The sequence below is a fragment of the Panthera onca genome, chromosome A1 (assembly GCF_046562875.1).
Source record: "Panthera onca isolate mPanOnc1 chromosome A1, mPanOnc1 haplotype 2, whole genome shotgun sequence".
In the NCBI taxonomy this organism is placed as follows: domain Eukaryota; kingdom Metazoa; phylum Chordata; class Mammalia; order Carnivora; family Felidae; genus Panthera; species Panthera onca.
The window spans coordinates 230,560,174-230,575,952 of NC_138339.1; the positions used below are offsets into that span (position 1 = coordinate 230,560,174).

General features: G+C 42.1%; 1 protein-coding gene across 1 annotated transcript in view; it reads right to left on the minus strand.

Moving 5' to 3' along the window:
* Positions 1–8,024: 8,024 nt before the first annotated feature.
* The window catches only part of TEX26 (testis expressed 26), a 31,392-nt gene continuing 23,637 nt past the window's right edge, over positions 8,025–15,779 (minus strand). The window contains exons 4-6 of the mRNA XM_060637431.3: positions 15,580–15,756; positions 13,719–13,880; positions 8,025–8,288 (exon numbers count right to left, since the gene is read on the minus strand). Coding sequence (XP_060493414.1) covers positions 8,197–8,288; positions 13,719–13,880; positions 15,580–15,756 — 431 coding nt within the window. The 3' untranslated portion in view covers positions 8,025–8,196. The remainder of the gene's footprint in view (positions 8,289–13,718; positions 13,881–15,579; positions 15,757–15,779) is intronic.

Here is a 15,779-nt window from a genome sequence, read left to right on the forward strand (position 1 = left end):
AGAGGGGAGGCAGGAGTCCTGAGAAGGCCACATCCCAAGACCCGGGAACCTAGTATCAGCCTAAGAATAAGGCTTAGCCAGTGCACCAGAGAACATCCCCACCACGACGCTAACAAGCTTAGTGACAAGTAACAGTAGAATACTGCCAGCAGAGCTACAAGTGTGGAAATACACCCACAATGAGGTGCATCGTACAGGAGACACCTAACGCTGGGGAAGGAGCAGGAATTGAAAGTCTCTGGAAAGCCAGCTGCTATGGTACAAGGTACTGTTCCACTACAAGGTATCGTTAGAGGAATCTGAAACCTGTGGTGCACCCAGGGTAACCATAGCAACAACAAACCTGACGGAAGGAATGCTAACTCCCACACCAAAGGTCTACTAGAAGACAAAGCATAACAGTACCCAGTCATGAGAACTGTTCACTCCAGATTCTACTGTCGTACGCAAGATGTTCAGCTTCCAGCAAAAAAGTTATGAGGCACATGTGAGGACAATTTAAAAAAAAAAAAAACCAGTACACTGTCAAGAGACAAAGCCATCAACAGAACAAGACTCAGCTATGGCACCGATGTTGGAACTATGTAATGGGAAGTTTTAAACAACTACCATGAATATATTAAAGTCTAATGGAAATGTAGACAGTATGCAATACCAAACAGGTAAGGTCAGCACAGAGATGCAAACCACAAGAAAGAATCAAATGGAAATGCCAGAAATGAAGAATGTAGACATCGAGATGAAGAGCCCCCCCCTTTGATGGGCTGATCAGTAGACGTGACACAATCAAGAAAAGAATCAGTGAACTTGATGACTGGCCGATAGACATTAGCGAAACTGAAACACAAAGAGAAAATAGAGCAGAAAAAAAAAAAAAAAAAAGAACAAAACAGAATATTTCAGAGCTGAGTGACAATGCCAAGTAATATACGTGTGCTTAGCATCATAGAAGCAGAAGACAAGAGAACAGGGCAGAAGAACTCTCTGAAGGAATAATGGCTAAGAATTTCCCCAAATCAATGACAGAAACCAAACCATAGATTTAAGAAGCTCAGAGAACATCAAGCAGGGTAAATACCAAAGCCAAACAAAAGGATAAACAAAAACCTTAATATTATAGTCAAACTCCTTGGAAAAAAAAAGAAACAAAATTTTGAAGGCAGTCACCAAAGAAAGACATATTACAGAGGAATAAAGATAAGAATTAGGGCGCCCCTTGTTAGAAATGACACAAGCAATAAGGCAAAGGAAGAACACCATTAAAATGTTGAAAGAAAAGAAATTGTAAAGAATGAATTTAAAATTTTGTATGTCTTGCCTATTGTTCGATGTGAGCACCGTTAAATTTTTCTAGACTTAGTTTGCTATACCCTAAGATCACGGAAATACTTACTAACCAGCATTTTCTCGCTTCTGTAATCTTGCTTGCTTAACACATTCTTCCCCTTCCCCCTTCCCCCTTTTTCTCCCGCCACAAGTAACGGACAAAGCCTTCCCACCAAAGGACAGACAAAGGACGCCCAATCAGAGAACAACAAATGTCTTTACTTTAAAATCAACCAATCAGGCCCCTCATAACCTGAAACCTCCCCTATGCTAATTGTCTCTGTCTATAAAAACGCTGTACCAACCCTGATCGGGGCCTCTTAGCGTCACTGGCAGCGAGTGCGCGGAGGTTCAGGTTCGAACCTGCAATAAACGACCCTTGCCGCTTGGCTTTGACTTACGACTCTGGTGGTCTCTTGTGGGGGGTTTCGCAACCTCGGGCATTATAGTTGAAAGAAAAGAAATCTGTCAAGCAAAAATTCTATAGCTCAAAAAATGTCTTCCATAACTGAAAGCGAAATAGAGACATTCTCAAACAGAAACTGAGAAAAATTTGTTGGTTTTGTTGTACCGAGGGTAATCCTAGCAACAAGTAACCTCAAACTCAGCCCAGCTCCTGATAAGATTAACCTTAATCCTCACGCAAAAGTCTACTAGAAGGAAAAGCTTTGGGAATGTTAAAGAATATGGCATTAGACAGAAACTCAGACCTACACAAAGAAATGGAGAGTGCTGGAGATACAACAAAGATAACATCAAATTTGATTTTTCTAAAAGAAAGCTATCTAAAAAGAATAGTAGTCTGTTGCATATTTATAACATAGGTGAAAAGAAAATGTATGATAACAATAGCATAAAAGAAAGAAGGAGGGAATTAGGCATATAAAATTATGAGGTCTTTAAACTCATAGGAGGCAGTAAAATATTTGATAGAGGATGCATACTACTTCAAGATGTATATTGGAGAAACTAAGGCAAGCACTAGAAAATATTTGGAAAACAGCATACATAATAATAGGGAGACAAAGACGGAATAATAAAAATAATCTGGATCAATCCAACTGATTCAAAAAATATCTGATATCAATCCACGAGAAGATAGAAAAAGAGGGAAAAAAGAAGATATGAAATAAAATGGAAAACAGATATCAAAATGAAACATTTTAATCCAGTCGTACCGATAATCACATTAAAGGTGAATGGCATGAGCTCACTAATTGAGAGAGAGATTATCAGATTGAAAATAAAAGCAAGTCTAATTATTTGCTATCTACAAGAAACCTACTTTATTTTTTTAATTTTCATTTTTTAAAGTTTTTTAAAGATTTCTTTCTTTCTTTCTTTCTTTCTTTCTTTTATTTACTTATTTATTTTGAGAGAGGGAGAGCAAGCAGGAGAGGGTGGGGAAGGAGCAGAGAGAGAGGGGGAGAGAGAGAATTAATTCCAAGGAAACTTCACACTGTCAGCACAGAGCCCAAGGCGGGGCTCGAATCCACAAACCTTGATATCATGCATGACCTGAGCCAAAATCAAAAGTCAGCTGCTCAACCCACTGAGCCATCCGGGCACCCCCATTTTTTAAGTTTTTATTTAAATTCCGGTCGGTTAACATACAACGTACAATATAGCGATTCAACACTTCCATAGGATACCCCATGCTCAACACAACAAGTGCACTCCTTAATCCCCATCACCTATTTAAACCATCCCCCCACCCACAAAATACTAATTCAAAGGGATACACACACCCTGATATTTCAGCATTATCTGCAATAGCCAAATTATGGAAACAGCCCAAATGCCCATTGACTGATGAATAGAAAAAGATGTGGTATATACACACACAAGGAAGCCCACTTTAAATGGAGACAGGGGCACCTGGGTGGCTCAGTTGGTTGAATGCCTGACTCTTATTTTCAGCTCAGGTCATGATCTCGTGGTTCATGAGATCGAGCCCCGCATCAAAATCTCTCTAGGCCATTCTGTTGTGCAGCCAAGGTTGAGAAGCACCGCTCTGTCCTATACTTGCTGTACAGAGAGGTTCTTAGCACATAATGAAAATTCCACTACATATGCACCATGGTGATTTTTCTCTTTTTCTCTTATTTTTTTAAAATAAATTACTGCAGTCTTTAATTTAAAGTGATGTTACTTTTCGACTCTTCCGTTCGCGAAAGCATTTTTTAAACAAAACAGAACAAATTTAAACATATTTATATCGCAGTTTCCTCAAGAGGTTAAAAACAAAGAACAGATGTTTCTGGAAAGTATAAAAATCTGTGATGTATGTATTTTTTTTTTTTTTTTTTTGATTGGGTGTGTGTGCGGGGGTGAGTTTTGCAAGAGAGTGGAAAGGGAATCAAAAAAAAGAAAACCATCAGGGGATTCCACAAGAGAAACAAGTTCAGAATCATTATCTGTGTTGAAATGCAACTCTCTTTGAAATATGGTAATAGAGATACTAGGACCACATAATTAATTCACGTCGGATGCATTGACTGATCTGGTCTTGACAATATGCTCTGAGAAGGAACCATAGCAAAGCAATCATTCACATCCTTTGCCACGTTAAAATAACCAGTGGCTACTGGCCTCAGGAGAACCTTTGAAGTTTTCAATGTTTCCAATGCCTTCACCATTTGGCAGGCTTTAAAACACAAAGGAAACACAACCGCCCTCTCCTATGTTAAAAGACAACCACTTTTTAAACACTACCCAGTTTTTAGTGGTGTTCAGACTTAATATTTTTAAGAGGGAGAACTGATTGTACCAAGCCTTTCATTTTGTTTTGAGGTTTCCCCGAAATGTCTCATCTAAATAAATACTGTGCGTGAATCGGTTAGCTATGGTTACATTAATCTCAGCGGCATGCAACGCAAACCATTTATTTTTCACTCACAATTTGTGGGTCAGTGGGGCAGGTCAGCTGGGGTAGGTGTATGAGTCTATTTGGGCTGCTGTAACAAAATACTGCAGACTAAGTAGGTGTTCAATAAATATCGACTGAAGTGGCTACTCGTTGTTTCGTATTTGTCACAGGATCCCAGTGGTGTGTGGACCGTGCTTTGGAGTGAGTGTTGTAAGGACAGTCAGGAAGCCCCACACTACACACACTAAACTAAGAGTGAATCCATGTGAAATTACTGGCTGGCCACAGCGAAATCCCTAGAACTCCAAGAAAGACATCAACAGCAGCTTGATGTTCGAGTGCTGGCCCAAGCGGGGCAAACACCAGCTTATAGGTAGAAAATTACCCATCTTAACGAGACACCATTGGGATATTGTTGCTTTCATACAAAATGGAAATGGAAAGTAGGACAGGTGCAAACAAGAGATCCATAAAACGCTGTGTGGTCAAGCTGCCTCCCCACGCAAATCTTGCCGGTAATCGTTATTCAGGGCAGGGAGCAGAGGAGAGAATGCCCCCACACAGCTTCTGGGGAAGTAGAGAGAGTGAGGCTGAGAAGCCTTATCTTTAAAGAGCTTCCGATGCACTCCAATACCTCACAACGACCAAACTGCACATTACTGAGCGGGGCCCGGGCCTTGTGTGAAGTCACAGATTCGTCAGAAATTCAGAGTAGGTACAGATCTTTATTCCCCTCGAATCTTTGTGCCATGGTAGAGCAGTAGGCACCGAGCCATGGGAGAAGCCCAGAGCAAGGATCTACGTTTCAAGGTTCTCTGATGGGCCCCAATGGGCAGATGTGGGAATATACCTTCCAGAAGCGCTACACCTGCCCCCTTGTCGCTTGTGGTTCCGAGACAACCTGTCCAAGCCCGATGACCATACAAAACCTGGAGGGGTTTGCAACACTCTTCCCAGTCTGTGCAGTTGAGAAAGAGTTGTTCATCCCCTTCTTGGAGGAGCCAGAGGGAGCATGGGACTCTCCCCTGCCCTTCAGTAGCAAGGGCCCCTCTATTAGCCAAGCCCTTCACTGCTCAGCTGGTAAACAAATACTGACCGGCCTTCCCCTAAGGCTCATTTTTTCTTGGCTCAGAGGCCCCAGGGGACTGACCTAGCCTGAGGGCAGACAACCTATGATATCCTTTATGAGTACTCTATACATTGAGGGAAAAGACCAGACCCAATAATTAGAAAAGGTGGCTCCAATTGAGGCAGAGTCAACGAAGAAGGTAAGGATAAGTTTAACAAAAGAGAAGTAAACTCTCAAGGAGATTCAATCATAGAGTGAAAAAAACCACTTTCTAAAACTAAAGCTAAAATAAAATTTGATGCCTGGATTTTAAAATGTGGCAAACACGGGGCGCCTGGGTGGCTCAGTTGGTTAAGCGTCCGACTTCGGCTCAGGTCATGATCTCGCGGTCCGTGGGTTCAGGCCCTGCGTCGGGCTCTGTGCTGACAGCTCAGAGCCTGGAGCCTGTTTCAGATTCTGTGTCTCCCTCTTTCTCTGACCCTCCCCTGTTCATGCTCTCTCTCTCTCTCTGTCTCAAAAATGAATAAATGTTAAAAACAATTTTTTTTAATAAATAAATAAAATGTGGCAAACAGAAGGATCATTGCTAAGAACCAAACTGATGTTTTGAGTGAGCAAAAGGAAGAAACATACAACAGAAGTTAAAACCATTTTTAAAAATGACAACTATAAACAAAAAGGCAAAAGACTAAAAGGACAGATCCAGGAGGCCTCTGCTGCAAATATTATTATATTCAGAAGGAGAAAAGGTAGCATAGAGTGTTCTATAGAGAAAGGCCATAATAACAAAAGGTGAAATAAAAGAAATTACCTGAAGTTAAAGAAAAATTCCAAATGAAACTGAACATAGTTTCAAAAAGTTACCGAAATAGTCTAAAGATAACGAGAGAATCTTATAAACTTCCAGGAAGCACACACACGTGCACACACACACACACACACACACTCACAAAACCCAGATCACGTATGGCAGTAATTGAACTAGACCAGTATCTGACTTATAAACTGTACTCTCAACCAAGACAGTAGAATACCTGTGAGCAATTGAGAAAATCAAAGTTAGTTCCAAGAATTCTACACCCAGACAAGATACCATTTAATTAAGACAAAAGGTCAAAAGAATGACCTTGTGGGATAAGTAAGGTTCAGTGCGTTACCATCCTGGGAACCCATCTGAGAAAATCCATAGAAACTATTCTAACCAGATAAAAGTAAGTCAGAGCACGGATCTCATCATTTAGGAAGACAAAAGAATGGAGGAACCAGTGATAGTTAAATATAAGTGGATGATACTGATGATGTGACTGAAAATTATATGCCTTACATCTTCTTTAAATAGGAAAGGAAATTGCAAGGAAATCCTTAAGAAGCGCTTGAAGCAAAAATTCCAAACTCCCTCAGCAGTGAAGTGTGTGTGAGCGTGTGTGTACATGTGCGTGTGGGGATGGGACAGGAAGTACACTACGAGATGGGGAAATAAAATATCTCCCATCAGTAAGTGGGGAAGGGAGGAGTTGTGAAGGAAAAGGCACTGGAAGCAAAGGAATTGTGTAATTTTTTATTTTAATAGAGAACCCCAAATTCAGCAATGGCCATGTATGACGTTTCAAAAACTGCTTTTAATTCAAAAAATAGTATAATTTAAAAATCAGGGGCACCTGGATGGCCCAGTCAGTTAAGCATCTGACTCTTGATTCCAGCTCAGGTCATGATGTCACGGTTTGTGAGATCGAGGCCTCTGTCAGGTTCCGCACCGACAGCATAGGCCCTACTTGGGATTCTCTCTCTCCCTCTCTCTCTCTTTGCCTCTCCCCCACTCGTGCTCTCTCTCTCTCTCTCTCTCTCTCAAAATAAATAAATAAACATTAAAAATAATAAAAATTAATGGCTTAAGAAAAAAATAAAGAAAAAATTTAAAAGTAAATCTAAAAAGAACAATAAAGAATAACAAAAACTAATATGGCAATCATAAAAGCAAGTATGTCAAACATCATAATTACTGACTAAATTCTCCTGGCAAAAGATAAAGACTCTCATTAGTTACGATATAAAATCCAGGCATAAGGTATTTCTGGAAGCATATTGAAGCAATGCTACAAGGAAAGATTGGAAATTAAGGGAAGGCAAAGATATACCAAGAAAAGGCAAAGAAAAGCAAGCCCAACATGGATGGCAACACTAATATCAGCTTCAAGGTAATTCATGGCCAAAATTATTAATGAGGTCAAAGAGGAAGAGCATGTAATGAGTAGGAAACTAATCACTGAAAAAGCTCTATGAGTCATGAACATTGACAAACAACATAGCAGCTATATATTATATATTTACATATATAAATATAAATATATGAAATCCAAGGAGACATTAATGAAAACATTTTTACTGTGGGCTGTTTTTAATATTATTCTTTCAGAATTTGACAGTTCAAGTATACAAGCAAAGATAGACACGACGTGAGAAACACAATAACCTACACATTTTTTTCTCCTCTTATATTCATGTAATTTACAAATTAATCATATGCACAACGAAAGAAAACTTTGGTGTATTTTTCAAAGCAAATATATATATTTTTAACTTTCAAACAGGCAATCAACAATTACACGTTTTTTTAAAATCCTCTAATTATTGGAAAATTAAGAAACCTCTTTGGCATAATTTCTGGGTCTAAGAGGATATCAAAACTGAAACCACAAATTAAGTATCCAAAAGATAATAGGACAAAACATTACAGCAAAATCTATTAGATACACTTAAAGCTATGGTGGTGGGAAGGATTTATGACCTTAAATGATTTTATTGTTTAAAAACAAAAAAAACAAAATTACACAGCATCACGAATAAATTATTTAGAACAATTTGGATCTTATTATTTTTTCATTATTGAAAAAATGACTCAGTAGGCCCTCTGACCCGGTGCTTTCATTGATTTTCAATTTTCTTCATTTGAACCGTTTCCGTTATTTTCCTGTCCCATGTCAACGCCACAGTGAGAGCGAATAAAGCGATCAAGAATTTGTCTGTCTGAAAATTATGAAGAAAAACAGGATGAAATCTTCCATTTAACTACTTAAGCACTAAATAGAGAAATTCTAGGAAGGAGGAAAAATATCTGAGAATAGCGCTCTATATACAAATTTGATGGGACCAAAATATCAAAGGGCATATGTCTAATACCTAGAAAGGCACAATTGTATAAGTATGGATTAAAAAGAGTACACTTCATATTCAAAGGATCAGCAAGTCTTCCTGGAAAGGGCATGGAGTTTGGAATGAAACTGACTTAAGTTTTGTTTCCATGCTCGCGAGCTTTGGCAAGTCACATGGCCTCTCCATCTCTTCACTTCCTTGTCTTTGAATATATATAATAGCGCTTACCTTGCACCTTTGCTGGACTGGGTTAGGAATGCTATGTGAGAAGCACCTGGGCAGGGCCTGGTCCATAAAAGACAATAAATAGGATAGCCTTGTCCTTTACTACTGAGAACACAGTAATAAACCGTGATGACATAAAACCATAGAGGCTACTGTTCAAGAGCTTCTTGAAGCCAGGGCTATTTCTTCTGCCAACAAACCTTGGTACGCTTTGCTATCTTTGAGTAATAACTGACCATGAGAGGGCCCTTCAACATTCTGGCCTCCATTTCCTCATCTGGAAAGTAAAGGAGCCTTGTCTGAGTCAGAACATCCATGGTTCCCTAATCGTCATTACATATACGTGTGCGCACGCGCGTGTGTGTATTATATACATCAGAGAGGAGCTGTAAAATTTTTCTTACTCCCAGCAATTGTCATCTATGTAGCAAAGACCAAAAGAAAGGAAAAATGCAAGTGGTACCATGTCATCAAGTTCAGTGCCCATGTTACAAATGTCAGCCCAGGTCTAAAGATCAGGAGTGCACGTGTGTGCACCAGGTTTACTCTCCAATTCTCTGTGGTTCTTTGCTTTTATGACCTAACATTTAATTGTAAGCCATCCCCACCCTGCTCCATATCTTTTCTGACCTCAGCGTTTTTTGAATTTTGGTATATTTTTCATGAAGTGAAACGCGCTGATCCTTCGCGTGCAGTTCGATGGGTTGACACTTGGGTGTATGTAACCCATACCCATATAATAGAGATCGCTGCCACCACTCCAGAAAGGCTTGTCAGGCTCCTTCCCCGTCAACACCTCCTCCCTCAAGACACTCACTCTTCTGATTTCCTTCATCACAGATAAATGTTGCCTGTTGTAGCCCTTTGAAGAAAGGCCCACATACAAAACGTATGATTTTGTGTCTGGCTCCTCTCACTCGGCATAATGTTTTGGAAGTTCTTGTCGTTGAATACACCAATCACTGGGGCTTTTTAAGATCTAGTAGTATTTTGTGACCATACCAGTCTGTTTACCTTCTGCTATTGGTGGTAATTTGGGTTGTATCCGGTGTGGGACTATTAAGAATAAAATGGCCGTGAACATTTTTGCACAAGTCCTTCCACGGGCATGTGTTTTCTTGTCTCTTGGGTGAATACCCCGAAGTAGAATTTCTGGGTCATGGAGTAGATTTGGTTTAACTTTGTGGGAAACTGCCAGATCTGTTACAAGTGTTACAGTGATCCTACTATTCGATATACCCACCAGCAACTTTTTGCTCCCTACTCTCAACATTTGCTAGTTTGAGTCCTTGTCATTGCAAGCCCCAAATGGCTCCATTTTAAACCTTACAGCAAAGAGGTCATTTTAAATAAGCAAGCAAATGAACCAAAAATCATTCTTATACCAAAGGTAAACAGAGGTGAATCAAATTTGGCGTGAATTAATAAAAAAAGATGAGATTGTGTCCAATTTAATATCAATTTAAATAAATTAATGTCAGACAGGCTACCAGTTGTAATCCAGATGCTACTGTATTTATTACGTACAGATTCAGACTCATGTCTCCGTGATTTCATTTATGCTCCTCCCTCTGCTCCCTCTGAAAGGCCCTGGTTCTTGTCAGGGTGATTCATCCTTAACCTTCAAAGGAAGCCTCCCTCCCAGAAGCAGCCTTCCCTCAGGCAATGTCAATCCACAGGGTTGGAACAGACCCAAAGACTACTTCGATTACACAGCTCATGACATTACCACTGTGTGCCTGTCTCCCACACCTGACGATGAGTTCCTTGAAAAAAGAAGGATTTGTTTTTTATTTATCTTGGTATTTATCAAGTAGGCATTATAGGTATTCAATCGGTGAAGTTTTTCGAGTCCGTGAATATATTCGCCACAACATTGAATCCACACCCTAGGAAGGAATATTCCTGGGAGTGTTGATTGGAAGAGATAGAGAGGGAGTAATAGTTGAAAGCATCTGAAGCCAGATTTCAGGTAATTTTGTCGTTCGAGGGGGGACTACCTGGGGAGATGACAGTCCTTATCAATAGATAACAGAGGCCCCAAGAGTCAGAGCTGTTGGTGGTCTGAATCACTCAGAGATTAAAACAATTTTGAAAACAGAATGGCCACTAAAGACATCTAGTTCAAACCCCTCAAGTTCTCATAGAGAAACTCAATACCAAGTAGCGATCCTCAGAATTGTTGGAAACAAAAGATTTGCCTTCAGCTGCTCCCCGTTTCTTCTTCCCCAGCTTCATTTTGTGTCTTCCTGGAGTCTTCTCTATCCTATCTCCCCCCACCACCTCCCTAGCCCCTGCCCTGGGCCATATCCTTCATCCCTCCCCTTCCCCTCTCTCTTTCAAAATGTACCTGCTCTGGGCTCTGAGACTGTCTAAGAGGGATAATCCAGTAAAATACTTTAACCTGAGGTGGTAATCATTCATTCAGCCTAATATATCTGCCAAGATTGTTATTCTCTTGCATACTGGCTCAGCCCTACCACAAATGAGCTCTGCTGAGACACTCGCCATCCAAAAAGCATAAGCGTCGTCCCAGATACTAGAAAATGACAGCAGGTTTTGGGCATAAGAATTCAAAGGGAACCTCCTACTTGCTTGTCAGCCTGTAGCATAGCTGGCTGATGGGTAGGTCATTCTAAAGCAAAACTAGGGAAGAGAAACCAAGACCCCATAGCAAGCAGATCCTACAAGCCACCGAGTCCGTGCAAAATGGCAAGGCTCTGGGGCACAAGCATCTTGTACCTGCCCCAGCACCCATCCTGAGGGCACCAGGAACAGAGGAGATCTGAAAAGCTACCGAAGCCTAGCTTGGCCCCAAAGCTACTTTGTTAACTAATAGGCCATGTCTCACTTGTCTGGAGAGAAAAGCCCAACTGGAGAAGTCCAACGGAATCAGCTTATGCTAGGAATCCTGGAGAAGGTACATCTGAGTGGAGCAGAGGCTGCAAAGCATCTAAAGAGTCCTCAGTTCACCCCTGGGGGGCGCCACTAAGGCTCGATTACAAATCACACACACAGACAACCAAGGACAGAAGTGCCAGCGTCCACCACGGTTTTTCCACGCAGGCAGAGAAGCGACAGCTGCAACTGTATTTCAAGTCCCTGGGCAGATGGGAGCATCTGCTTTGGGAGCACTCTATAGGGTCAAACAGATGTGGCTCCAAGGTGAAAAGAGCACCTTACAGGATGCTAACCACAGTTTTATATATGTGAACCAAGCTGGGAAAAGGAACAGAAAGCAGGCTTGAGCTTGATGGGATGACTCCCTGGAAGATCTGACCAGCCGACCTCAAAGAGCCTCTTGGTTTCCTTTTGACGTGCCAAACGGGCCGAGAGGCACCTGCTGAGAGGAATGAGGCTCCCGATGGAAAATACAGACTTCTGCTTCTGCCTTAGAGTGAGGCAAAACACCTGCTTCTTGTACCTCTTAAAACCCAACATTTAAGCTTTTTTAAAGGCCTTTGGGCCATCAGCCCTCAGTCTGCAATCATGGGAAGTATCCTCTTTTCCCCCCTACACACACACACACACACACACACACACACACTCCCTTTTCTGTCTTGCCCACAGTAGGGTTTCAGTTTTGTGTGGGGTAGGAGATCTCAGGATAAAAGGGTTTCAGTGAAGATTTCAGAAGATCAAGCTATTCCGATCATAGCTGGGGACAGGCAAAGGACAGAGATTGGGGACCAAGGCAGGTAGGCGACAGGGAGCAGTAGGAGGATTACTGAGGAGCTGGCGGAAGACCTAAGCTTACGCTCGAGCACAGGGCACAAAACAAGGCAGTGACCCCCACACAGCCCGAAGCACTTCTTCCTTTAGCATTTAGTGTGTTTTATAACTTACCTAATACGTTAGTTTAGTGGCGTATGAATATACTTCATAAAAATAAATGTCTGCACTGGGGCATGTGCTCAAAGATGAGAAGTGACAGGGCAGTCACTAGCAGTGGGTGTCGAGCACAGCTGTTGAAGGAGTTGAGTTTCCTTCTCTCCAACTGCTCTGAGTTGACATTTTACACAGGCACAGAATGACCAGCGGCCCCTGAGATGCTCTCAAGGAGATTCCAGTCCCCAGGCCCTGAGCCGGGATGTCTTTGTCATGCAGAATGAACTAACACTGTCCTGAGCACGGCCTTCGCTCTTTTTGAGGGCATTATACACAGAGATTCTCATGTACTCTAAAAGGCTGTCACAAAAAGTACCACCAAACAGGAAATAAAGATCACATAAGATAAAACGAAATCGTGAGACAGTATAAACACCCACAGAAGAAATCACTTAACTGTAATAAAAACAGAAGTCATATGGGAGCAATTCAACCACGGGCTGAATGAGTGAAATGAGCGAGATCAGGAATGAGTGAAAAGCTAGGTGTTTCTTTTGTAATAAGTGGGGCTACAGTCACTGGGGCCTCTTTTAAGAAAGCTTTTTTTCCAGGGCACCTGGGTGGCTCAGTCGATTAAGCATCCGACTTCAGCTCAGGTCAATATCTCACGGTTCGAGGCCCATATCGGGCTCCTTGCTGACAGCTCAGTCTGGAGCCTGCTTCAGATTCTGCATCTCCCTCTCTCTCTGCCCCGTCCCCCGCTCACACTCTGTCTCTCTCCCTCTCTCAAAAATAAAAATAAACACTAAAAAGTTAAAAACAAAAAAGAGGGGCGCCTGGGTGGCTCAGTCGGTTAAGCATCCGACTTCGGCTCAGGTCATGATCTCGCGGTCCGTGAGTTCGAGCCCCGCGTCGGGCTCTGTGCTGACAGCTCAGAGCCTGGAGCCTGTGTCAGATTCTGTGTCTCCCTCTCTCTGACCCTCCCCCGTTCATGCTCTGTCTCTCTCTGTCTCAAAAATAAATAAACTTTATAAAAAAAAAAAAACAAAAACAAAAAAGAAAAAGAAAAAGAAAACGTTATTTTCAATGGGCTGAGGCTTACCCAAAACTATGGGATTTCTATGAGGCAATACCTATCTTTTCGTGAACATTTAACTCCAGTGGCTGAAAGTTGCAACAGTTTCTATTTGCATAAAGCAGTGTATTATGATCTGTAAATCCATTAAACAGTAACTCAAGACCTCCTCTTACCTTTATAGGAAAGACTCTGAAGGTACTCTGTGATTTGAGAGGGAGTAAATGAGTTTAAAATCACTAAGAAATCCAGGTAGGTTTTCCCATAATCGCTTTGGTACGTAGTCTGCTTCTTTGTGCGTTCTTGATTCCTCATGTGGCTGTACAGCACGGAAGGGACTAGAGGGACATACGGGAGGGAAAGACATGGAGGCTGTCACTGAGGAAAGAATTCCTGCCCTTATTTGTCTAGCAAGCCCCCAACAGCCCTGAACCCAACTTGGAGCTTAATCATCACCCTTAAGGTGCTGGAAAGGGAGGAGCTGTACATGAGTGACTCCTCCCGGGACTCGGGCTGAGCAGAGCTGCTCCGACTCAGGACCGTTGCTGTTGGCAGTGGTGGTGACTGGGGCTGATGGCCGGAGACTCAAGTTTGACCTCTGTTTTCAGAAAAATGCTCCCTGAAATCGACTCTTCTGCTGCTCAGCGTGTTGGGATGGTAGCATCCACTACCTCCTTAGTAAACCACTGCCTTCACGGAAGCTTCTTTCCCTTTTGTGCCATCCCCTGTGCAGACATGGGCTGACACACTAAGAGGAGTCCCTCAGGGACCCAGGTGTGTTCAGGTGAGCGGTGATGACATCTCCAGCTGGCACTCATTGCACGTTCAGACTAATAAAGGCATCAGGTGCAAGCAAAACCAAAATCACTTACGTTTGATTCTGAATATTTGCTCATTTAATGTGGGTTCCGATGGTCATGGAATTATCACAGAAAAAAAAAAAAAGCAATGAAAACATGAGGTGAGAACCTAACTTCTACAGCATGCCCAATCTTTGAATCTTAAGGACACATTAAATACTGCTTTCAGTTCCAGCTCGTCCCTTTACAGGGACCACTGGCCAGGGGAAGGAAGCAGGGGGAGGAAGAGGGCACTTTCATGCTACATCCTAAGAAGAGCATTTGGAGGGTCTGGAAATGCTTTCGGTAGAGAGCGTGGAAGGTATAAAGGAAGGTTTTCATAGAATAACTCACACTAGTTAACCTCTGTAGGAAGACGTAGAACCAAAGCCAAAGTGTAGCAAGGAAGGTTCCAGCCATTGAGAACTTTCCGAGAGTTGGAGTATCTGAGAATGAAAGAGTTGCCTTGGGGGTGGGGGGTATCCTCCAAAGAGTGAAAACATCAGCCCTTGGCAAGGACGGGGTAGAGGGGATTCCCACAGGGTGTGAGATCCAGATGAGGTAACTTCTACGCTGTCTTCTAATCCCGAGAGGCTAAGCTTCTATCCTGTGATTTTTGTCTAGAGTACTACTCGGTCCCACCTCCACACCAGGAATATATCACCGTCTCAGACTGACAGCAAATTATCCTCTTAACCAGTAGCTTGGAGGTGGCTTGATCATGGAACTTTTAAGAGCTTTTCTGTTGAAAACAGTAGGAATCAGGATCGTAAAAGAATACGTGAATGGAATGGTTGCTGAATCTGAAGATACTTGATGGACATACCATACGGTCAAGCTTCCAGTGGATGATTGACAAATCTAAGTTCAGTCCCACTCAGTCTCTTTTTTTAGTCATTTTAGAGTAACTAAATTCTTCCTTTTGTTTTACAAGGAGGAAGTGTCCCTCAATCCCCACCGCTGCCCCCAGGCAGAGCGTGCACTCATTTCACAGCAAAAGGAATCAGTTCTTTCCCAGGACTTACTCATTCCCTGGGTTTGAAGCTAGGCCTAGTTTTGATCCCTTGGAGGCTTACAGGGATCACTGGCATTCTTTGTGACTGTCACCAAGATTACCTGCCAGGGCCCAATGTGCTGAAGAATCTTGGAACAAGGACAGAATCTATAAAGTTGCTTTAAAAGCTAAAGGTGTACTTACCTAGACCCTGAGAAGCAACTGGGAGGCTTGAGTGGCATCCATATCTGAAGCTAAAGTCCTGAAGCTCAGGAATTTTAGCTGGAACTTGGTAATTCCGTCGAAACTCAGTGTCCGCAGGTCGAGGAAGTAACTTTTTCTGTCCCAGCGACATCTGAGAACTTTCCTGAATCTCCTGAGCTGGAATGGAGGCACAGACACAA